Source organism: Poecilia reticulata, chromosome 7 (genome assembly GCF_904066995.2).
Source record: "Poecilia reticulata chromosome 7, P_reticulata-male-v2, whole genome shotgun sequence".
In the NCBI taxonomy this organism is placed as follows: Eukaryota; Metazoa; Chordata; class Actinopteri; order Cyprinodontiformes; family Poeciliidae; genus Poecilia; species Poecilia reticulata.
Window position 1 is genome coordinate 13,426,935 of NC_088836.1, and position 24,934 is coordinate 13,451,868.

The window sequence follows — 24,934 nt, forward strand, 5'->3', positions numbered from 1 at the left end:
TAATCTGGAGCACGTATTTCCTTATCTTGAATGTTTACATAAATAATTGTCTAATTTATCAACCTTTCTGATCCCGATTTTTTTCTTTGAAAAACTGTAAAAGGCTTTTTCATGTTGAAAGCATATTCCGCACTGATATAGTTTATGTTGTGACTTGCAGTTGTTGTGCCTTCTCATATGCATTTTGCTGTATGTTTGTATCATTTTCTTATTCTAGATATTAAGATGAGTTTGCCTGAGGATGAATCGCCAGCATCAGTATCTCTCTCTCCCTCACTCCTCCGTCGCTTCTTCCAAGATCCAAGCTCCAAAAATGGCTACGTAAGCGTTAATATCTCTGAAACTCCACATCTCTAATTGAGGCATGTTGATACAGTTGTATAAGAATGTATTCATTTGTTACATTTTTCATTGTTATGTTTTGTTGTTGTTTATGATCCAGAGACCAACACTGAGGAGCACATTGATGTCCCCGGCCAAACTTCACGACAGCCCAACAACCCGAAGACAATCTGTGTTAGTGAGTGGACAGCCATATGGGGGAGTGCAGAGAGACCCTGTCTTTTATTAGACATTCAGCAGAAACAAACTGGGTAAGAAATGATGGCACTAAATACCAGGTTGGCTTTTTTTCTGTGCATATCCAGCAATCTACCTGTGTTAAAAGAAGATTTACTGTCTTATTAAATGAACTGCATGCATTACTTTCTCCGCCTTGCACTTTGAACAATTCCATATATATTGTATTGAAGAAAAATGTGTTAAGCATACTGTGTTTTGTATTGCACAGCTGATATATGTCCAACCTTTTGATAAGCTATATTTGAATGAAAGCGACATTCGAAACATGAAAGTGTACGTTATCACCTATTCTGTGCATGGTGAGATAAGCATTGGTCTTCATCTGATCTTTCTGTGTCACGGTTCCAGTTGTTGAATGTTCTGATCTTAGATATAGACAAAAAAAGAGTTGGTATACAGATGGGTTTACACAATTGTTTCCAAAGCAAAATGAAACTACAGTGCAGCATACTGGATCAACTTATTTCGGATTGTTAAAATAGAAGACTTGCCAGAACATTATTGTTGGACTGACAAGTGATGTTTAAGTCCACAAGCAATACAATCTTTCTATCCCTAGAGGTCTGAGTATGTTCTCTGGCCCTACATTTCTAAAAGTCTCCAATCTGTTTAAAGTCATCAAGGATTAGAGATCATGGTGCTGAAACAAGCTCTCAAATTAAACATTTTTGTTTGTCTAATGATGTGGTTGTACTTTCAGAGCTGCGTTTTGTTAAGTCAGGGGGTGTCAATTCTGTTGATGTGTCACGCCGGATGATTAAAAGCCTCAAAAAGCTTGGATGACGTCTGAGCAGAAAACATCTGCAGCATGCATAGACTGCTCTGTGTCTCCAACATCCCACCAGCTCTACAATAAGGGGAGCCGAAAGGTCACGCCTGAGAAAGAGTACCATCAAAAAGGTCCTTTGATATTGCAAATTAACATTGATATTCATGGGGATAATTATTGCAATTCACGTCAAATACCAGCCATTAGTGCTGCAGTGTTAGGGGAGAAAGGGGTTTTGGTTATTAGAAGCTACTTATCAGACAACTGTTGCTGACTGAAAAGCCTGGCTTGCTTCTGACTAACATCAATATCCATGTTCCATTAAAACAGACAGGACAAACCCTCTGCAATTCCCCTATTGTAATGGCTTTCACAATAAACCCGTGGCTACAGCATTTTGCAAAGTGCAGATTTATGAGAACAAATGTAAATTTTGTATCAATCTGGTTTGACAAACCATAAACAACTTGTTGTTTTGTACAGTTTTCAGACTTAGTAATAGTGAATAAGTGCAAAGAAAAATGCTTTACTTCAAAATGTTGTATCTAAAATGTATTAAATAGTTTTTTGGTTGGTGAAGGGGAAGGAGGGTATTTAGTACCCTTAGAGCTAAGCTATCAAAGGAACAGGATCATAATTAGTTATTGGCATGAGTCAAGTTTCATCAGCATCATATCTAAACAAGATTGACAGGGCATCAAAGTATGCAGAGGATGGTGGATGCGTCTATTAATATGTACAGGCTCTACCCTGATAGCTTGTTTAATAGTAGATATTTGTCAAAATGATAATTTTTTTTACATCTCAATATTAAAATAACATTTTATCTTCAGTAGAATGTAACAGAACAGAATTATGAATTAACAGAATTATGTCAGAATGTCTCAGTCTATTATATATCATAATAATTTTGTACTTTCAGTGATGTTACATGTACTCAATATCACTGATTTCCAAAAAACAAGCATGGGATGCAGAAGTTCAGGTTTATTGTGGATTTTCTTTAACCAACAATATATTTAGAGGCTCACGTATGCACACACTCCATCACTGTCAAAAAAGCAAAACAAAGAACGAAGAAGTAAAATGTTGGAACATTTTTGTTTGTGTCCACAGAGAAACAGCTGATCAACCAAGACGGTTCCATCCACATTCTTAAACTTGAACTCGAAGCAACAACTTTTTTCAAATCAAAATTCTTTTGAAACACATTGTAGTTGTATGCTGTATTACAGATTCACCACCAAAAAGAAAGGCTTAAAATAAATGATTAAAAGTCTAAAATGTTTATGATATTGTGTTCAATAACTGATAAGGATAAATGAAGTACAACAGGAGGAGGTAAAAAAAAAAAAGTCTAAAATTGAACCTGAACAGTTGTGACATCAGTCAGTTTGATAGATTTGTGTGACAGAAGAAGGTGGAGGGATGATGACACACAGATCATGTGTCTGTCTCGCTTTGTTTACCCAAATGTCAGCCTGCTGGGACAGCTGAGTTCATTTACCTCCCCATTAGTCAGTCAACTGTTCCAAAACAGGCAGCGTCTCAGGGCTGTGAAGCGAGCATGACCAGGTGAGTGTCAGCTCTTTATTTTAAATTTTTTATTCTTTTTTGGAGTGTGATCCTCCAATCTGCTTCTATCCCACCTAATTTTCTGCAGTGGCATCTGTTTATTTGCCCTGTCTTCCCTCCTTGGTGTCTCACTGAGTGTGGAAATGACCGGGCTATATGGCAGCTTTGCCTCCCCTGGATTCCCGCAGCCATACCCTGACAACCAGTTCGTGGTGTGGAACATAACCTCTCTGCACGGCCACCGCATCAAGCTCTACTTCACCCACTTCAGCTTGGAGCCCTCCAATCAGTGTGAGTACGACCACATCCAGGTGAGCTGCGTCCAAACAAAGCCCCATTTGTGCACACCGGAACTCCTTGCTCACCGAAGAGGCCTCTAACCCTGTCAAAACAGGTTTTAGCAGAAGGGAATGAAACCCTGCGGTTCTGCGGCGAGGAGGAGAAGAACCACGAGAGCACCCCCAGGAACACCATCATCATGTCAGCCGGGAACGTCATGTCGGTGGTCTTTAGGAGTGACTACTCTAACGAAGGCCGATTCACTGGCTTCCAAGCGTTTTACACCTCAGAAGGTGATGTAAAAATGCAACGTTTGTTCCCAGAAGGCAAATAGGACATCAGCAGCTATAATGAAATGTTTTAAAAGTCCTTTCAGACTTGTCCCTGGTTTAACACACCTGAGTCAAATGGCTTTTTGGACCTGATTATTTGACTCAGGTGTGTTGAAACGGAGACACATCTAAAACCTGCAGTCCTGGCGTCCTGACATTGAGGTTCCCTGCCCTAGAGCTTTATATCTGTTTATTGAGAAGTTATAGGTTTGAGGACTTGAACTCTCCAGGTGGAGTGTAAACAAGTCTGTTGAACATAAGAAGGAGCTTGACAATTCAAGGCCCTAGGAGTTAAAGTCAGGATGTTACAATGAATCCTACAGACCCATTTAGTAATTTAAAATATTATTAAAAAGTTCATTTATTTCACTAACTCCATCATCATGAAGAAAATTATAGATTAATTGGACAAGAACTACCCATTTTAATATCTTTATTTCTTTTAGTTCTAGTGATTTTCTGCTAACAGCTAGTGAGGGGATGGCAACTAAATTAGTATTTTATATCAGATCAATAAAAACGTTTTTAAAAAAAGAAATGTGGGCTTAATGAAAAGCGTGTTTAATACCTGCTTAAAAGCTATTTTCAAAAGGTACTTTTAATCTGACAAATGAGACTCGGGACATACAGTATGTTCTAATTTATTGAATAGGACTGTACAGCAATCACTATAAAGACATTAAGACAGTGATGTGAGCTCTTCTGTTTGTTATCACTGCAGAGCTACAGAGCAACTAAAAGTTATCAAGAGCCTTTTTGATAATGCGTGTGAAAAATGTCTAGACAGGAGCTTTTCTACCATCTTGAAAAAAGTAACCATGACTCTGAGCCTTCAGACAACATAACATACAATGCTACGCTTTGAAGAGAAGCAAATTGCTTTTATTAAGTCATGCTAAACACACCGAATGTGAGTGGGTGGATGGATGGCACACTTAAGCAAAATAGTGAGGGGGGGAATTTGCGTTCTTTGTTTGCCTTTTACTCAAGAGTTCGTCAGAGTTCTTTTATTTCTTTGAGGTGTATGGTAACCAAGACCATACACCTTCATGCTTTTTCTTCCAGGTTCTTTTAAGCAGCAGTAACCCGGTCTGCTGTAGCATCAAACCTCAGCTTGCTTATATCACATTATTACACTAAATAGTGCAATGGAAATAAATTGATTGTTAGTATGGCTCATATGCTAAGGCAGTAGTGGCTTACACTACTCAGGGTGATGAATCCAAACAAATATTCACAGTTGAAACCGTAAATGGACTCAAGGCACACTCCAGGCTCACACATCTCATTAAGACAGTGTAGCATCAGGCATCTGTAGAGTGCCCGCCCGTAAATGAAAAGACACAAATGTAACGCTAAACCAGCATCCTGTCGGTCTCTTCCAGATATCAACGAGTGCCTATCCAGGGTAGATGGCGAGCGAGTATGTGACCATTTCTGCCACAATTACATCGGTGGCTATTACTGCACGTGCAAGCAGGGACACCTTCTCCATGACAACAAGAGATCCTGCACAGGTAGGAGCAACAGGAGCTGAAGCCCAAGAGGCGTGTTCATTTGGGCGCAATCAAAGGAGCTCGAAAGGCGCACAGTGAGGTGTGGTGTTAAAGAGCTCGGCATGAGGGAATGACTGCATTAGTAGTTGTAAAGCAGATCAGATAAACTCACGCTGAGCCTCTCAGCCTCCTGTTTCTGTCTGAGATAAGTGGTGAAAACAAGTCTAAGTCCTCAAAATGCTTTCTAACACAACGCTAAGATTTTAAGACATTTTAAGCAAGATGAAAACGCACCTACATGTAGTAAGATGCCACCATTTGTTGGTGTAAAATCCTTTGCAGAAAACAATGATTTGACTTTTAACACGAGGCACGTAGTAAGTGTAAGATGTTGGATTTCATAATGCAATAGGTGTTAATTCCAGGCTGAAAAGAAATTCTGATGCATGCAGTAGCTGATCTCTGGCAGCTGGTGCGCAGTGAGGTTAATCACAGCCGATTCCTCAGGGAAGAGCAACTTCGAAATGGCTATAAAAATTGATACCTGTGTGCAGCACTTACAGCGCACCGGCACCAGGTAATTAATCACAATTACCAGCTGATGTGCCTTAAATTATTATACTTTGCCAGGGGGAAAAAAACGGTGGCACAACAAATCATGCAATGAATAGACAAAAATGATTATCTGCCCACAGATTGTACTAATTATATAAATTACAGCAACTCTGCCTCTTTGCGGAAGCTCATTTGTTTTTTTCCATAACTTCATCTACACACTTTGCCCGGGCAATAACACAGATCAAAATGAATCTAATCTTTAATGGTGCCAGTGGAGAGAGCAGTTCACAAAGAAATATTCTTTTCCGTCTTTAAAAAAAATCCGCCGTGACAAAGCAGTTGAAGGAAGAAACCATTTTTAAGAATTCAGTATCATTCACTGAGGTTTGAACACTGGGTATAGGGCTCCTTCGTCCTCTGGGACAGTACAGAAAGTGTTTTCTAGATTTTCCAGGTGGGTAAGATTCTTATAAACTGATCTATTTATATTCTAAAGTATTTAGCTCTACCAGGATCTAAGGGTAAGTAAATCTGAAAAGGTGAATATTGACACAAAACACGCGTAGGAACGCACTCGCGTCCTAAACAAGTGCAAATTTCATCTAATCTGTGTTTCCTCTACAGTGCCCTGCAAAAGCCAGGTGTTGACGTCAGCATCTGGAGCTCTGACTAGTCCTGGTTACCCAAACCCCTACCCGCCCATGAGCCAGTGCAATCACACCATCAGTCTGCCAGAGGGCTCCAGAATCATCCTGGACTTCTTGGAACCTTTTGACATAGAGGGACACCCCGATGTCCCCTGTCCATATGATATGCTAAAGGTCAGTACCGCACAAGGCCAATGTAGACAAGACAATGAATAAGTAATGTATTCCTCCCCATGGCTTTAAGACGACCTGTCACTGATTTACCCTCTGCCAGCTGATTTACTGCATGCTTCTGCGTTTTCTTGCATATTTGAGTTTGGCAGGGCATCGGTCAGGGACCCGATGAATCAATCTTCTTTTTTTTTTTTTAAGATTTCAACAACTGGACAAGAGTACGGACCGTTCTGTGGCTCGGCACCACCAGACTCTATAGATACTGGAAGTTACCAAGTGCATGTGGCGTTCAGGTCCGACTCTACTGGGAAGAACAATGGATGGAAGATCAAATACACCAGCACCAAAGCTGAATAGCTTTCATAACTTCTAAACTGATGGCATCCTGCCTGGATAATATTTTCCTCTGCAAGTATTAAGATATGTTTTTTTTTTTTGCTATTAATAATTATAACAGTATATAAGTTTTGTTCTATTTTTCTGACTTTTTTTGAACCAATACATTGAAAATTGAATGCACATGACCTGCAAATTCAATTACACCTCTTAATTTTTACTCTTTTTCTTTTGCCTGTGGAGTAGCACACAATTGTTTTGAAAAAGGGGAAGCTCAATTATTTTTAGGGTTTAAAAAATATTAAGGTCGTCATGCATTTGTGTTCAACCCAGTTTAATCAGACACACTGAGGGTACAGTCACATCTCACAGAGGAGGACTTTATTTACAGACAAGTGAGTTTTAAAGGTATTTATTCTGAGTCCGGCTGTTCTGTTCAGCTTCTCGACGACCATAAATCAGCAGATAGGACTGGACTAAAGTTATGGAGAAGCTTAAGGAAACGTTAGATTACGAAAGAAATTCTCAGAGTACTGTTCAGTCCATCAGCCATGTATGCCCACATCTCAGGGTTTTTCACCTACAAGGCAAAGGCAAAACAAGTGTTTTTCAGAAAAGCAGCCAATAAATAACACAATTCATCATCTTCCCTTTCCTTCAAATATTCACCATTTTGTGTTGGTCCACCATCAAGAATGCAAAAGACGTTTGTGATCAAATGTGAAAAGTTCAGGGGTTACTCTTCCTCTACTCTTTCATGCATCATTCAGCTCATTCATTTCATTTCATTTTTACCAGGACAGTAATTGCACTCATTTTCTCTCATCTCTTTCGCCTCTTTACAAATTGCTTGGTTCAATTTAATGTTTTCACTTTTTATTAGACCTATTCTGAGGTTGTTTTTTTTTTGTGATTAAACAGATTCATACTTCCTTAAAATCTCAGCTGAGCCACAGAGGATAAGATTTGTTTCCAGCATGATGTGCCGTGACAGACCTTCGGGGGACCTGGGTGCTTACCTGAGCGCTCTCGAGTCACCATCTCGTCCTTACAGAGAGCGTGACATACGATGGCGCGGTGCAGCTGACTGCCCACATACTGCTTCAAGCTCACGCCAAACTGTTCAGCCGAGGTGGAGCCAGGTTCACAGGCATTACGCACACCATGATTCCCATTACATAGCTGTTGGAGGAAAAACCCCAGCAGCAGTAAAAGCTCAGAACTCGTGTACTCATGCAGAAACGTACTAAACTGGTGCACAAAAAATATGAGCACAAGACAGAAACTTTAAACACATTTATTTACCAAAAGACATGTTAAAACGTAGCCCTTACATCATATCATACAGACGTTACACCTCGATGTATCCTGGAGAACAATCTGCTTTAAAAACTATTCATGAAAAAGCAACGGGTCCGCTTCACACCGAAGCTCAACTGTTTTTGCAAAGACACAATACTCACTAATTCCCCTAGGACAGTTGGGAATGGAGCACGTTATGCCTGTATTATAATCTCACACACAAAAAACGCAAGAAGATTACGCAAGTAAAAATAAGTCCATCGATTCTGTTCGGTGTTCCAGAGATAAGAGGACGCAACAGAGAACCTACCGCGTGTTTGTGTCACACGGACCAACACACAGTCTTACATCACACATCCATCAGACCAACACATGACTGTCAGGATAGTAGACAATATATACACTTAAATCATCCACAGTGCATAGATAACGTGTTAATCTAGTAGTGTTATCTGGTTTCTGGCGGTGTTGTACGAGGCTGCTCAGGCAGAAGGCTGTTTGTTTTTCAGATAGAATTTACTGTAAGAAAGAAAACAATTCCTTTTTATCCGATAAGTAAGAAAGTCTGACTAAAGGAATGTGTATGTAGCACATGGCATCTGATGCTTTAAGTTTTGTAAAAGTCGCCCTGGATTTTTGAGCGCATCATTGCAAACGCATGAAAATTGTTCCCCAAACAAACTAAATGATGCCATTTGACTGGCCTTGAAATAGCTCCTCTAGGTAATCCAAATCCCTTTTTTGTTTTTGTTAAAATGCTGCCTCTGATGAAACATAGAGCATATTTGTCATCTTGGAATATAGTAAATTGGCATATTTAAAAAGGAGAAGTTTGACAAACTCAGAGGAGCACTTTGTCCATCTCTGGGAAGAAATTATATTCATTTATATGAACAGTTTCGCAACCGATTGCTATCTATGAAGCTAACTGCAACTAGCCTAACTTAGAGAACAGACAAGGCAAAGCAGTTTTTAGTTAAAACGGTAACAAAATTCACCAGTTAATTGTATATCTGATAAAACTGAAAGCAGAAAGTGAACACCAGAGTACCATACTCAAGATTACAAAACACAATTTCTAGATTTATTCTTAAACACTGACATATTTAAGGGCATCTGTGAGTGTCAAAAAGTAAAGTATGAACCTTTTTAGAACATTAGTAAGACCAATATTATTCAAATTTAGGACAAGCATGAATAGCAAGAAATTATTTAATCCAAATTACTAAATAACGTAGCTCACTTAGCTTGGCAAGATATCCAAGCTGAAACTTGTGGGGTTCTTTTGCCCTAGGAATATGACGATACTTTTACACCAAGGGTTACTGCATACAGTAAACCTAAAACAGCAACTAACCAAACAACTGACCTGTTTTCTACCCAAACGTTAAGTAAACATTCGTTATTCACAGTAAAAAAAAACGAGCTGGTAGTGGATATGTTACAATAGGTTTTATTTTAAAAGTCTAAACTATTTTCAGAAGCAAAAAATAAAAACTGAAAATGAATGAGTAAACAAATCCGTTATATAAACTAATGCAAATTTAAAAGCTAGTGTAAAAAATCTACAGTTTTTTTTTTATTTTATTTCTTTTTATTTATGTTAAATGTTTTGGTACACTGCAGAACCCTGATCAGTGCCATCTAGTGGACAATACAAAGACTAGCTGTTTTTCCTGCAGACGGTTCAGTCTCCCCTGGCGATTAATCAGACATTTTGAACACTAGTGGCCAGCTGCATTAGAACAAATAAAGCTTTTGAATTAGCTTTTGATTAGTTTGCTTTAAATGTGGGGGCTGAAGGTGCCAGAATCTAGAAAATGACTCGTCAAACTTGTACATGTGAGGCTTTGAATAAAATGTTAACATTTATCTGTCAGTAAGGTTTTAAATACGAAAAACATAAAACAGAAATCATAAGAGCTTGAATTCCTTGCATGTTAAACTTTTTAGTACTTCAATATTTATTTAATTATGTCATAGTTCCCTTATCTATAGCCCATCAGGAAATAATGTAAACAGTCACTTTGGCTAGACAAACATCCAGTTAAATTTGTTCGTCTTTTGCTAAAAAAACAAAAAACAAACAAAAAAAATATATACCCCAATGTGGAAATCACTCTCTGATGTTAGATTGGTTAATGGACAGCAGGCCAATCACTTTGCCCGTAGCTGAGTTAGTCCAGGCCACCGATTTTAATGAATACGGCTCACAAGTTTAAAAAAAACAAAAAATAAAAACTGTGCTGCAATTCAGGACTATGAGATAATTACATAAATACTACAATAATTATATAAGCTTTTACAATTGAATTCAACTTTAAAAGGAAGATTATCAGATATAATTGTGCGTTTTAATAATTACAAATATTTTCGTAATGATGGGTAACTATTTGATGAATACAATACCAATATTCTTTAATTACCACATAATGTATAAATAAATACACATTTATTTATTGTGGCACTTTTAGCTCTTGATACCTGCCAAGTACTGGATGACATTAACTTTCAGCAAAACCACACTAAGACTACTGGGACCTAGCATGTTAATATTCACAAGCATATGTTTGTCTGTAGCTATCATCCCAACATAACACAAATATTGAAATCAAAAAGTGGTTAAACATAGTCAAACTGAACTCGTTTGTGCAAATCAGCCCAGGCGCTCTTCCAGGCATCCACCAACTTCACTGCTTTCTCAGCGTTCTCAAAACGACGCAGAGATCAACACTTTCCACATTCTTAGCAGGAGCTACATAAACAGCAACACAGAGCAAATCCCATTCTGCTGACCCGGAGGCAGGTTAGTGTGAATCCTTATCAGTCTCTGCTCGGTCAAACCTAGCTGCTGCCGTGGGTCGCTGTTCCCGCCCCCTGCCCGTGTTTGCCGCCGTCCTGCTGGGTGCCGCTGATGGACTGCATGGCCTGAATCTGCTGCAGGCGCGTCGACAGCTCCGCCTCGCAGGCCTGCAGCAGCGCGGTGGTCCTGCCTGTGTCCCAACCCAGCACCTGCTGCATGGCTTCCAGCCCTCTGCTCACTACCGCCTGGAAGCACACACAGCCGAACAGAACTTCAAAACACAGGAAATCTACACGGGGAATTTTGATGCCGCAATTAAAATCTCATGAGTGGCACATAGGCCACCATCGTGTAAAGAAGTCCGGCGGTCCAAAGCCACATAGGGCAGAGAACTGACACTTGTACATCATTACTCAAAAACACACATGGTGGAGATGCTGTTTTTCGGTAGGCGCAGTGAAGCTGGTCAGAGTTAACGGGAAGACAAATGTGGTTCAATGCAGGGCAGTGGTGCAAAGAAAACCTTTAAGAGCGGCAAACGACTCAAAACTGGAAGGTTTCGAATCTGCAAAGCTGGTAAGACACAAATGCGTCAAGAGAGTCAAACCATGGGAAAATGTTTAAAAGGTACCGGTACCCTTGCCAGCTGTAGTCTCTTTAAGGTATTTTTACACGTCAGACTCAGTGGGCTCGCTGGTATTAATGTGCGCCCTGAGCAACAAGCGCACCGCTCAAAGATGGGGTGTGAAACGATTGCCTCAATTTTTTCCCTATCAGTGCGCTTCCAGGACCACAGGCCGACTAAGCCTGCTGATGAATAATAAGCTGTTTTTCCTGCAGAAGGTTCAGTCTCCCCTGGCGATTAATCAGACATTTTGAACACTAGTGGCCAGCTGCATGAGAACAAATAAAGCTTTTGAATTGCTTTAAATTATTGGTTGGTTAACACATATACACTTGTATAACTGGCTGTGGAAGGAGACAAGAAAAATAGGACATAGGAGAGTTCATAGAACAGCTGGATTGTGCTTTTGTTGCAATTCAGTGGCTTTGTAGAGATCTGGATTTTCTGATACAGGTGTTTTTATTTTATTGGATTTAGATAATTTAAGCCATTGTAGAGCAGTGGGGAGAGAAGAATACCTGCAAATCCTCAGTGGAGAGTCTGGTCTCTGGGCTGGTTTTGCCTTTGAGGACCATCAGTGTCCTGGACATGAACTCGGACGCAGAGTCCACCTCCAATCCATCTGGCATGTCCACATCTCCAGCACCTGACATATTGAAACGGGTTCTCTCTTATATTCAGCGTAGATTATGGTAAATTGGTTGAAATATTAGGGATTACTGGGGAGCAGCAATGACTCCATCTAGTGACCAAAGGGTAAAAGTGCAACAAGGGACCACGAGCAATCAAAATGTGAAGTACATTTGATCTCTAAAATATAATCTAGAAAATGACCCCTAAAAAAAGGATTAAATTTTCTCCTTAACATTGTTTTCTTTTAAATTAAGGCAAATATTTGCCTGTTGAATAAGCTTTGTGCAGTAAGATATTGATGTTTGAAAACTCATTAACGTCTCCAAAATGCCTAAGAATACATTTCTATTTTATTACAGTAGCATAATCTCACATAATAGATTTATTCAGCAGAGAAAAAAAAACCTACGATAAAAATAACATTGTTTTCTTTTTATTTATAATTATTGGCAACCCATACTTTAAAAAAAACAAACATTTTAGTGCTTTGTACTCTTCTTGCTCCCAAGCAGCTAGGAACATTTAACCATTTGTCAATGTTTCCCTGGGGTATAAAAATGGAAGGATAGACAAAGTATTGGCATAAATAAGAAAATAATAAATTGATAAAATGAGGGAGGGAGGAAAGATACAAGAAGCAGATGAGGAAGGACACAAAAAAGAAAGGATGGAAAGAAGGGCACAACATTTCACAAATGATAAGGGACTAAAATCTTGATGTAGAAATATTTTTCCATCTCTTAATTTCTTTTTCCAGACTAGAAACATACTGAAAACAAATGCCAGAGTGCGTAGGAACTTCTAAACAACAATTTTTTCTTCTCTAAATCAGAAAGCATTAATGTTGCAGAAAATGTTACTGAAAATTGCAGAAAGGTTTCTGTTGAACATCTTATTCTCAAATGAAATGCACGGTTCTTATTCTGCTGAAAAGGACAAAAAAAAAAAAGTATTTCAAACTGTTAAACCACTTTGCTCAATGAGACAAGGATAAAATCCCATAGATCGTCATTTTCAATAACCATTTCCATGTGGGCAGTATAAAAATACATTTAAAAAAAGTAGTAACTACACATTTATTTTGCCTTACCGTCCTGGCTAGAAGGACTTGTGGCGCCCTGCTGTCTGTTCTCGTTCTCCACAGCTTTGAGGTACATCTGGAGCAGCTCTTTGGACTGCCTTTCCTCCTCTCTGCGATCCAAAACCCTCTGCAGCGTCTCCTGAAGTTCCTCTGCCTTCTTCTCTTGGAAGCCCAGGGCAGAGGCTAGTTCAGAGCATGGCGCCTCCACTAAAGACTAGGAGAGGAAAGTACAACGTTCTCTTTAAATGACACAGATATGTGGAAGTATGAACGGTTGAAAACTGTACCCGCTTGTACATCTTAAAATGGCAAAGAAGAACTATTGGAATGTGTTTTCTTTTTTTTTTTCTATGCGGCCTTACTTCTAATCCGCAACACAGGATTCTAAAGTGAAACAGTGAAATCCTGCCCGTACCTGTAGGTCTCCCTCAGACATGAGAATGATACTGGCCAGGTCTTGCTTCAGCTGCAGCGCCAGATTCCACCACGGCGCCTCAGCGATGAAGGAGTCGACGGCATCGGCTTCCAGAACCACGGACTCTCTCGCCATCCAAGCCGTGCCGCCATCAACTGTAATAACAGCAAAGAGAGCAACAAAACACATGAAATGTGCATCTTTCACCCCCCTGATGGGGAGAGATTGTTACCCTCCCCACCAGAGTAACAATCCAGGCTTACGATAATTCAACCTGCTTACTCTTGCGAGCTGGAGCCCACGTTTCTTTGTCATGCAGCAGCATGAACTTGGTGTTAAAAGGCAAACACAAAAAGTAGGCTTGATCCTCTACTATGGTCCCATCACCCTCAAGGACCACAGTGACTGGGTCAGAGGGGCTCACTCCCAGAAACTCACATCCTGTTGGAGGGAGAGCAATTTTAAGTTAACAGATAATGAACTAAATAGCATGCAACTCTGAAACAATCTAGTCAATAACACCACCGGAATTGTAATTGAGGAACTCTACAATGCCAACCAGAAGTATTTATTCCCCTTCCATTTGCACATTTGTCAACTATTTTTAGTGAGAGTTTATGCAATAAACCCACACACAAAAAAAATAAAAAGGCAGATTTTTTGGTGTGTCTCGTACGTCAGCAGTGACATTTACTGTCACTTGTTTTTCCACAAAGCTATTCAAAGGCTGAACGGCTACGGCTGCCAGCAGGCGCAACCCAAATAAATCAAATGCCTTTGATGGGCAGAGGCTGCATGGCTTTAGTGATCTGGAAAAGGGCCTGGTGACTAGCTTTCTAGGAATGAACACAAACAGGGGGTTTATTTCTAAGTTTTAAAACCTGCAGGTTCGAACACGACTGAAATCGACTTGTTTCTGCACACAGAAACAAGTCTGTGAGTGATCATGATTGATAAGCAGGCTTAAAGTGAGTAGTGGATGCACCACGGGTCCCGAATATCTTCAACATCATAACTGTCTTTCCTTTCACTTCCATGTTGTCTCCCATCTGTGGTGCAAAACCAAACGGAAATGGACAAAAACATCAAGTGGAACTAATCCAAATGTCATCTAACACAACCTGTTCGTTTTAATAGCAATTCCTCGGAGATGCTTAACTCATGCCAACTTACCTTTTTTCTTCAGATCATTCAACGAGGGAACAACCACTCCGTATGATTTCTGCCGTGTGAAGTTACACACTTTGCAGGGTCTCCCATCTGTCATTATAAGCCTCAAGCTTTGAGTCCTGTACTGATTTTGAGCTTTCAACCTAGAAACCACGAAATTACAGTGCTAAGCTTTCAACTAGGCTACTGCTGCCTTTTCGAATGCGGAACCGCCACTTGAGCGCGATGAATGCTGGGATGTGAAGTTTCTAACAAGAAAACGAGAGAAGAATGTTGCAAAAATAAAATCACCAAAAAAAAAAAACAACAAAAAACAACAACAAAAACAGTCAATCAAGATTAAATTTGTTTTTACATACTCTTGTCTTGAAAAAGAGACAAAGTCAGCTAAATTACAAATACTTTATTTTACTTTATACATTTGTGTTTGAGAGAAACGATGACGGCACAAAAACATGCAAAGGCTACAGTTTACATACACATTTTCCCAGTATTTTAGCAGTCAAGACTCTGATAGGACTCGTGTAAGAGTTAAAATACAGTAAGCATTTATTTGAACGTTACAAACAAAAAGCCATCTTCAGGAAAAGCAATCGAGCGTGATACCGTCGACCTATCGGGGGGCTGGGAAGATGGCATCCACCGAGCAACCTGATCCACCAACACAGGTCTTTCTTTGTCTATCACCCAACATTTACCTCACATCCTCCAGATATCATTGGGAGCTCTTCAAATTTGCTTCTAATTGTTGCTTTTACGCATTAGCCCTTTGAGCGTCTCCTTCAGTAACAGCTCAGCTAATGGATGCTAGCATGCTTGCTAGCTAGCATGCTAGCTAGGGAGCGTTTTAAAAGTTTCTTTTCACCCAAACTGCTGTACATAAGTAGTTGTAAATAAGTTGTAGGGTTGGCCTTATGTTTTCACATGTAACATGGTTAGTTTACATTAGTGTCCTATCATTTATAACGCTCCCACGTTGCTGAGTTTTTTTTATTTCTATTTTGAACATGGAGTCATGACTGTCATGAGTTCTTGGTGTGTGCAGGGGAAAGGTCATTCAAAAAGGGGTCACAAGGCTGGCTGGTAGAAGTTTGTTGATGATTGTCTGTGATTGTCTGTCTATCGCTTGGCTGATAAGTTACATGATTGCATTGTAAATACATGCAGTAAACTTACCAAACAGAAGGTAAAGATGGAATGTATGTTCACTACTAAACCATCAGTGAATTCTCACAGTGACAACTATCATATAATAATCATTCACAACAAAATTAGAACCCCTCAGCTTATATTATGCCAGATATTAACATTGCGATTGTTGACAAAATGAATCTGTAAATTGACATAAACCCTGGTCTAATGAATCAGTTTGAACTATCTGTTACATCCATGTAATTTTAGAAATGAAACATTTGTCGAAAGGTTTATCTCTGCAGATTATTCTGCTCTTTTTTTAATGCATCTTATTGCTCTTCTTTTACCAATCAAACTGGTTTTCTCTTTATCAGCCTTGTTTGACAGGTCAACTACTGACAACAAAAAAATATTCATGATGCATAAATAACCATCCTGTAGGTCAACAATACTACTTGTACTGCAGAGTCTCCAGCTACATTTTTCCTGCTTATATGTTTTGGTCCATAGGAGTGGAAATAAAACAGAACTAGTGGGTTTTTATGTCTAATAAAGCTAGAAATGTTTTTGGCCAGGAAAAGCTTTGTTGGTGCTTCTTTACTTTTATACTCTTACCTCAATTTGTCCAAAGCACGATTTAGGTCATGAGGCCCTGCTTTTTATTTTTTAGGTCTTCATTCCTTTTTTTTTGCTTTGATACTGAAATATAGCAGTTCTTCCCACTGTCAGATTTTTTTTCGTTCCATATTAGACTTATTTATATTTTTCGTATTATTTATAAAAAAGATCTCTGAGTGAAGTATGTGTTTAGTCTTCTAATTGATAAATGTCCTGTTTTGGTGGAATTAATGCATCAGAGCATTTTAGAATAAGGGTGAAAATTCTAACTTAATTTTGGCTTTTCATTACCTGTAAGCAATAATCATCAAATCGAAAATAAAAATCTGACATGTATCACTCTGTGCAATGAATCTTCACTGTTTAAATCAAACAGGTGTAATTTATTAACCCTTAGGTGATGTTCTAATTTACTGAGATTTAACTGCATAATTAGAACTGAAGATATATTTGTTTTTATAGAGGGTTTTTCATACACAATTAGGGCAACACACTGTCAGTAAAAATGTAGGCAACAACTAACAAAGAGCCTAATGAGCTTGCCATGTTTAAAAAAATAAAATAATCGAAGAAGCATATGTTCTAAAATCCTAAGGAGAATGATGAAAGAAACAAAAACATTCAAATTTAAATTTTGATAAATCATATAATGGTTGTTAATCATTGGAAAAAAAGATCATGTAATCTGTCAAAAATAATTAGAAAATCAAACAAGTGCAAAACTACACATGCTGATGAACTGAATATGATTTTTTTAATGCATAGTAGCAGTCGTTTTGTGCAACATTAATAATGTGTCTTAATTATTCAGTGTATTCGGTCAATTAGGTTTTCTTTTCTGAGCTTTTTGGTAAATTTACTAAATGATAAATACATAATATAAATGATTATAAATAAATATCTACTGCAATTTATCTTTTTATGGATTTCCATTACTACCTATATTCAGTTACTTTTTGTATATAAAACAGCGCGCACTTGCATCTTGCGTCCTAGCCGTCAGTCCCTCTATTGTCCAGCAGATGGCACCGTAACACCGCTGTTTGTTTGTCTGTGCAGTCTGGCCTTCCTTCCGGAGATGACGGGACAGCTCGGCCCAGAGAAGCACTGGTAAGGACGAAGAACTTCATCTGAGTTAGTTGGCTGAAGCGTGGGGGTTTAATGGAGATGCAGACGAGGCAGGTAGCTGAATCGAAATATGCTATAATATTTTACATGGTTATGTAAAAATACATGACAAAAAAAAAAAAAAAGACACTACGGATTCTCAGTTAGTCCAGATATTTATACTAATGCTTAATCTTACGATTGTGCAAGTGTTACTAATCATGTGTGCTTAGACAAGTTGGCAGACAAAACGTTTTGTATCACACATAATGAGAGATAACCATATGTTTTAGTTTTTTGTTAGAATGGAAGCATTTGAGAATAAAAAAATTAAGAATTTCATAGTTGTCTTTAAAGCTGATTTGATTTGCTCTGCTGAAAAATCTGTTTCATCAGAAAATGGACTGAGCAGCAGCTCCTTGCTTGGGTAGCTCAGGTTTGAGTGATAGCCGTGACTTCTACCAACAATGAGGATCAGTAGTTTTCTTTTTTCTTTTTCTTTTTTTTTTTTGATAATGATTATTGGAAAGTGTTTATTAGGCGTGCTCTTGTCCCTAAATGGGATGGATTACTTCCCAGGTACACTCTGCGTCCTTGTATGGGCACAACACCCAGGTTGTGTTGTTCAGCCAGCATGTCTCAATGTCATTCGCCACCATTCACTCTTCATCTTCCTCCCATCATCCCTTCATGCCAAGGCTAATTTAATCCTGCGTTTATTGATTGTGGGAGCATTCTCCCAGGCTTTCTTTCAATTTACTTCAATTTCATCATCCCGGCGCACTTGAAGGCTGCCTCCTCAAAAAGGGAGGAAATTCTCGTTGCGAAGGTCCTGATTCGAGACCGGCTGACAAGTCCCACCACCGCCACCCTCCTCACTTCCAGCGCCTTTTCTCTTTTCTCTTTTTGATGAGCTGCTCTTTCCCAGTTAAGTGGATTATTACAGTAGGGATAATTCTTGTCACATGGCATTATTTGGATGAGGTGAATAATTGAAATTTGTGTCTGAAAGGATTTTATCTGGATGAGAGGAAAGGGAGTGCTGGCAGGGTTGGGAGGGACAGGAGGAAGAGAGCAGACACACACACAGTCTCACACTTGTGTAACATTCATGTGCACATGGCCATGTCAGACAGCGCAGTGTGTCAGACCGGGGACACCAGTCATGTTAACAGGTTCTGACTCACCTCGCCCAGATCAGAAGGCCCTGGCACACTACATGGACTCTCTTTGGTGGCAAAAGGCCCCGGCTCAGGGGGGCAACGCTGCAGCCTCTGCCACCGCACAACCCAGAGGGGCAGCTCTGGACCTGCAGTTACAGAGGCTGCTCTAGAGACGTTTCCTCCTTAGCGCAGAGGGATATCGGCCGCTGAAAACCTCCGCTGTTGCCTTTTGGTCACTTCCATCCTGGCATTTTTCTCCTTCAACAACTCCCACCCTCCTTGGACCTTTTGCTCACCCCATCAGTGTGGCAAATACTTGTGCATTTATGAGTGAACATTAAAAGAAACCCACAGTATTTAAAAAACAAAAACAAAACAAAAAAAAATCTCATAACTATTTTGCTAAAAAAAAAAGAAATATTGGACATTTTAAAATTAGCATGCAGTGACAGTAGTTTGGAAAATGTGTTACTCCAGTATATAAACCATTAGATGGTCAAAGGTAATGTGGTTTGATCAGGTTCTGATCTGAAACGTTTTCTAAGTCAGCTGATCAAAATAAGATACAGAACAATTCAGATGTTTAATAAACAGGAAATTATTTAATTAAACATTGACCAACATTAATCTTGGGAATCTTAATTTTTCTTATTTTTATCCATCAGTCTATGATAAAAAAAAAATTAATTTAACAAACTAAACCTCTAAATTATGTTTTGAAATATTTTCATTCCCTCATATTCACTAGCATTAAAAAAAAACAATCAGAAGACCCCATTTCACTTATTCACCTTAACTCACAGTATGTATCTACATAGCAAGTTGCATAATTTCTACTTTATGAAGATCTTTTTTTGATGATGGGGGAAACTCAGAAAGGAGTTCAAGTTCATGAAAAAAGAAAAAATGGTCAATGGGTGGAATGTCCGTCTAAAAAAGTAGCATCTTTTCCACACTACACAATTCGTCTTCTGAAATAACAACTTAAGGAGTAATAAGCTGTCCCCTCAGCTATGGTTAAATACATTTAAAGCATAAACACTGAAGCACATTCCTGAATTTAGGTGAGGGGTTTTTTTTGTGTTTCTTTTTAGATATCTGCAAAAACTGTGCTTAATCTGCTTCAGTCTTTAGCAAAACAAAGATGTTGTGTTCTCTTTGAACAAATGCTGCAACTAACCTTTATGGGTAATTTCAAGCAATGAATCACAATATACTGATCTAATCTCAAACACTGGATTATGGTCCTGATCAAAATCAGTCACTCATTGACAATTGATCCATATCTGTGTCAGCGATCACACCTCGTCTCGCGATCTGCATTTGCGGCGTTCGGTGTGAGGTGTGATTAGCACGTGGCTAATTATCATGCCTGTATACATAGATGTACGTTAACCAAGCTGTTCCCAAAATGCTGCAGCTGTGTACATTGTTTCATTGATAATATACTAACACCACGAGTTTTAATCCTAAAATAAATAAAACTATTAAGATTCAGAGAGACCATTGATGCACCTTGTTCGTCCTAATTTTTGTTTTACATAAAGAATTCGCCTTTAAAATGAACATTTTCCTCAAAAAGTGTTCTTCGCAGCTTTTCAGATTGAAGCTCGTTTTTCTTGCTGCAACACATTTCTGCTGAGTTTATTGTAAGGCTTTGGACATTTATTTGTACAAGTATTAATTTAAGACTTGGTGCCAGCAGATTCTGCATCTTTAAAGGCCCGATAAATACGAGAGAAACATTGTCGCTGTTGCGTCATCTACAGATTGGTAGGTATGACGTGGATTTAAAAAAATAAAATAGGGCTTCAATTACAGCAACCATAGTATAATTTCCCAATGTTTTGTTGCATATTTATACTAATTCGTGATAGGAATAAAAAAATTCACTGTTTCTTTTTTTTGCCTTTGGTTTGTTTATAAATAATTTTCACACCTAAAAAAGAAACTTAGAAAAATATGAAAAAAAAAAAAAAAAAGCTATAGCATTTTTATCAGGAAAGAACTTTTTTAATCCAAATTCTTTTTCTCTTCTGTTAAATTTGACTCTGTTGGAAATAAGAAGCCAGAGCACTGCTATCTGATCTCACCTGTGTACAGTCGGGTGCTTTTATTGTCGCGTTTGCATCTGATCTGCAGCAGCGTTCGAGTGTCCTTCCTGGCATGAAACCAGCTACTTACTTTCTGTGTCCTCAACCCAGGCCTCGAATGACTAAATGTGTGTTTGTAAGTATTGCAAGCGTGCGGTTTGTGTGTGCAGTCGGTGCATCGCTGTCAGTCAGCGGGTGCATGTTGGCACAGATAGTGTGCTCCCGGTGTGTGTTATGTGTTTAGGTTTGGGGATTTTAGGACAGCAGAGGGAGGAGAAAAAGAATTGTAAGGAGAACATCCGCGGTCTCACAGCAACTTCAAAAGCTCTGCTTCCCCAGGATATTAAGCGACTGTGATGAAAAATTTAGCAAGCGTTAAATAAGCCGCTTTGAAGTGATCTGTTTTGGCTCAGCAGTCTTCAAATTTCCGTAGCCCCTCTGCTACAGTGTAGCCGCCTCGGTGTAAAGGGGAGGATGGGGTGGGGGGGCCTGGAGATGATTGTGTTGAGGGTGAGAATTTTAGTAGTTAGCCGAAGCCAAAACTAGGAGTAACTAGCTGAGGAGGAGGCGTGAAGGGATCGCTGCAGCTACTGTAACCTCTTTATTGTTCTGTCAGACTTTTCCCCCCTCATCGTTTCACTCCTCACCGTCGGCGCTTTCGCTGCGTCCCATGAGGCGCTGGCTGACAGATGTGGATCATATGTTAGCTATGAAAAGAATTTTTTTTTTCTTTTCCCCCTGTACTTCCATGTGGGTGTAAGACTAATGTAAAACAGCGGTGTTACCAGGAAGTCAAAGGTTGAACTGGGGTCTTGACTCGGCGTACGTATTCTCTTTCCCCTTGAACTTCTTCACATTTTTTGCCAGTTTATAATAACAGATTTCAAGGTAGTTTATAGGTTTTATGTCACAGTAAACACAAAGCTATAAACAAGAAGGAAAATCATACTTTTTGTTTTTCTCCACCATCTGACACGTGTACAGTAAATTTGGACATTTTCACCCATTTTCTTTTCATACTGGCTCAAAGTGAGTCATTTTACATGGGAATCATTTGTAAACATCAGCTTTTTAAGCAACTTCAACAAACAACACATAAACTCACCTAAAACATTTCATTGTAACTCTGTCTGTTGCCCTGCTGAAAGATGAACCTCGACCGTGATTTCTTCCAGCATTGTCTTGCACTTAACGCCATACATCTGTCCATCAACTGTGACCAGCTTCTCTGTCCCTGCAGACGAAAAACGACCCCATAGCATGATGCTGTTTATAGGTTTGCGGTCATGCCAATCTTTCCATTTTCATCTGGATCAAACAGGGCTCAGTGAGACGTTTAAAGTTTGATATACTGTTTTAAACTGGCCCCTCCTTCAAAAAACTCAGTTTGCTGTGTTGCTTAGCCTTCTGGATGTCATTTGCTCCCTAATGTTCGCACAGAAACGTACGAGAGCTTTACAGAACAGCTGGATTTACCAAGATTTTAACTTTTCGAATTAGGTGATTTGTGAAGAAGGTTGATTGCACTTGATTTTACTTAGGGGTGTCAGAGTAAAGGTGGTTGAACATAGAACTCTGGGGAAAAAAAGGAAGAGACCACAGACATGTTGTCAGCAGCTCATAGAGTAAAATAACAATGTTCACTCTACTCAATCATATATCTAGAAAAAGTTAAATCAAGAGAAGCTGATCATTTTAAGTGGTCTTAATTTTTTCCAGAGCTGCATATGCGCGCCTCACATTTCAGGTTTGTTTTTAGAAAAGCATTTTAAAAGCCACGTGTAGTTAATTATGCGTTACTTTGTGTGAGTCTATCCAAGAGAAACCCATATAAATACTGCAAAAGCAGTTATGGGATGAGAATATGGCTTAAAAAGAGATTTACAGAAAATATATTCTTTCTTTTTTTTCTTCAACATTCCTTTTTTACTCTTTAAAACAAAATCTACAAACGTCCCCCATCCACCATAAATTACTGCACATTTTAAGCTGATTAAGCTTTTCACTTTTCAGCCACCATAAACCAAGAAGTAACCAGAACTTAATATCTTGTTTGAAAATTCATATGTCTAATTATTTCACATGAATCACTTTTGAGGCCATCATTTTAATTTTTGAGAACTGCAGGTTTCAACATGCTTCAAATTAATTATTGGGGCAGAATACGAAATGAGAGGCGGTAATGGGTCCGGTACGGTAGCTCCATTCTGTCAAGAAACCGGGGCTGCCATTCAGTTAAGCCCAGGGAACCTTCTCAGAGATTTTGCCCCTTTTTTTTCCTCTTTGCTCATTACTTTAATTGTAATTGTAATCCTTTATTGGAGCTGTCTGCAGTAAAGGAGAGTTATGGTCCGAGTGGGGGCGCGAGCAATGGAGATATTTCATGATTATTGGGGAAGACGGTCACTAGGTGGCAGCCACTCGTTCGGCCCCTCTGTAATTACTGAGTGGAAAGTCGTGGTGAGAAAGTGTGTGTGTGTGTGTGTGTGTGTGGGTGTGTGTGTGTGTGCGCGCGCAATCAAGATTGTGAGACTAGAGGTTTGACAAATTTTAGCACTTCCACTAGAGAAAGAGAGAGAGAGTTATCTGATCTGATTCTCTTTACTTTGTAAACACATTTCACAGTGCAAGAAATGCAGGAATGTAAAAGGTACAAACTTTTATTTTATTACATTTTTTTTAATAACCAACAATATTTTAAATGCAAAGTCAGGCCCGATGAAGGAGGGTGCGACGGAAGTGACCTAAAGTTATTGGTTCACAGTTCTCACGCATCTGTTGCAGCGGTCGTGGTTACGTTTTCTCTTTGAAAAGCATAAAAGCTCAATTCTCTTATTTCGCAGCACTTATTGCGCATGGCGCTCTGTTTGTTTCTGTGGTTAATGACACAGGAAGGGCCCTCTGGTTTATTGTTGCTGTGTTGCACTTTTATTTTTCTCTTTTTTTTTTCTCCTCCTCCCCTCCGCGCCGCCTCCTTAGAGGACTCTGTATGAATTCTCACTGTCATGTCCAAGGACGAGTGGCGCAGGGTCAGCTAATTGCTTTTATGATTATGATTTCACGTCAGATTTATTGTGCATGCTCGGAGCACATCTTCCAGGTCCTGCCGACGTTGCGGGCTTTGGATGGTGGGGGGGGGAGTAGAGGAAGAAGAGGAGGGGGGACAATGAGTTTACAGCTTCTGGCTGTGACTTCTTGTTTAAGTGCGGGTCACACTTTTTGACTCATTAAGAGTTGAACGCAGGGGGTTGGGGTGAATCACACGGGCTTTTCCTGTAAAAGCGTCTTTTTTCTATGTCGGTAACTGTACTTGTTTCGCTCATATTTGGCCACAGAAAGCCATTTTATCAGTTTCTCTCCAACATGTGCTGAAGTTTGGAGGTCATGAGTGTGGAATGACACAGACAGGGATTTTGGTTTTTTTTTTTTTTCCTGTCGTTTGAACTTTTTTTTTATGAGCCATAAATCTTTCATTTTCGTTTCTGTTTGCAGATGAGATGATTAGGCTCATTCCACTCATACTGTGCCAGAATTATCAACTGACTTCTTTTTGATGTTTTTTTTTTCTTGCTTTGGTTCCACCCACCTCTTTGAAAAAGATGAGCACAGATGAGTCCAACCCATTAAAAAAAAAGAAAGATTTTCATTTTGTGGTTTCTGCCTTGTGTGTTCAGATGGACTGGTTCTGCATCACAAACCCTTAAAATGACTTTTTAAAAGATTTTTTTATTCATTGAATAGGTCCGCATTGTAGAAGGGAAGCTGGAACGGTTCTCGCCGCCGCGTTAAAAAAAAAATCACATATTTGGCGCAGATAGTCTCACGTCGTAAGTCAGAGCCTTTGATTTGTCGCAGTAATTTGACCTCGCCGTGACCTCCGCGTTGCCGGGCCGCGGTGTGTCGGCTGACAGATGCAGCCTGGGAATATGGTTTGGATGAAGCTCTGCTCCGCTCGCAGGAATGTTCGAGTTAGCTTTACGCAAAGTTCATTTTGGAGACATATGTAAAGTCTGTGATTAGGCTGAATTCAATAAACTTTAAT

General features: G+C 39.3%; 3 protein-coding genes across 7 annotated transcripts in view; 2 read left to right on the forward strand and 1 right to left on the reverse strand.

Moving 5' to 3' along the window:
- The first annotated feature begins 197 nt into the window (after positions 1 to 197).
- masp2 (MBL associated serine protease 2) lies at positions 198 to 6,968 on the forward strand. 2 transcript variants are annotated; one of them, XM_081608908.1, is made up of 8 exons: positions 198 to 321; positions 443 to 1,482; positions 2,832 to 2,926; positions 3,015 to 3,237; positions 3,321 to 3,498; positions 4,923 to 5,054; positions 6,216 to 6,412; positions 6,611 to 6,968. In XM_081608908.1, the coding sequence occupies exons 3-8, from the start codon at positions 2,919 to 2,921 to the stop codon at positions 6,767 to 6,769; spliced, it is 897 nt and encodes a 298-aa protein (XP_081465034.1). In that variant the 5' UTR covers positions 198 to 321; positions 443 to 1,482; positions 2,832 to 2,918; the 3' UTR covers positions 6,770 to 6,968. The 2 variants fall into 2 exon arrangements, with proteins under 2 accessions (XP_081465034.1, XP_017161380.1); XM_017305891.2 differs by lacking the exons at positions 198 to 321; positions 443 to 1,482 and having other exon boundaries at positions 2,219 to 2,926.
- A 1,061-nt stretch (positions 6,969 to 8,029) lies between these two features.
- On the reverse strand, positions 8,030 to 15,011 carry dffa (DNA fragmentation factor, alpha polypeptide). The gene is made up of 6 exons (XM_008413424.3): positions 14,781 to 15,011; positions 13,890 to 14,048; positions 13,608 to 13,762; positions 13,202 to 13,406; positions 11,997 to 12,124; positions 8,030 to 11,098 (listed from the first exon to the last, which is right to left on the reverse strand). The coding sequence occupies exons 1-6, from the start codon at positions 14,872 to 14,874 to the stop codon at positions 10,895 to 10,897; spliced, it is 945 nt and encodes a 314-aa protein (XP_008411646.1). The 5' UTR covers positions 14,875 to 15,011; the 3' UTR covers positions 8,030 to 10,894.
- A 318-nt stretch (positions 15,012 to 15,329) lies between these two features.
- Positions 15,330 to 24,934, forward strand: part of pex14 (peroxisomal biogenesis factor 14) — a 64,396-nt gene continuing 54,791 nt past the window's right edge. For 3 of the 4 annotated variants that reach the window (XM_008413422.3, XM_008413423.2, XM_081608907.1), the window contains exons 1-2: positions 15,330 to 15,445; positions 17,589 to 17,639. In XM_008413422.3, the coding sequence (XP_008411644.1) occupies positions 15,410 to 15,445; positions 17,589 to 17,639 (87 nt within the window). In that variant the 5' untranslated portion in view covers positions 15,330 to 15,409. Of the gene's footprint in view, positions 15,446 to 17,588; positions 17,640 to 17,675; positions 17,712 to 24,934 lie in introns of those variants that run through there. The other variant, XM_081608906.1, reaches the window with a different exon arrangement.

What these genes read in the sequence shown, in the direction of transcription:
- masp2 (XM_081608908.1), top strand. An exon ending in CAACAAGAGATCCTGCACAG is followed by an intron (nt 5,055 to 6,215) that starts GTAGGAGCAACA and finishes TTTCCTCTACAG; the next exon opens with TGCCCTGCAAAAGCCAGGTG. An exon ending in GTCCATATGATATGCTAAAG is followed by an intron (nt 6,413 to 6,610) that starts GTCAGTACCGCA and finishes TTTTTTTTTAAG; the next exon opens with ATTTCAACAACTGGACAAGA.
- dffa (XM_008413424.3), bottom strand. Translation starts at nt 14,874, where the DNA reads ATGACAGATGGGAGACCCTGCAAAGTGTGTAACTTCACACGGCAGAAA. An exon ending in TGTCTGAGGGAGACCTACAG is followed by an intron (nt 13,407 to 13,607) that starts GTACGGGCAGGA and finishes TTCCTCTCCTAG; the next exon opens with TCTTTAGTGGAGGCGCCATG. An exon ending in AAGTCCTTCTAGCCAGGACG is followed by an intron (nt 12,125 to 13,201) that starts GTAAGGCAAAAT and finishes TCAATATGTCAG; the next exon opens with GTGCTGGAGATGTGGACATG.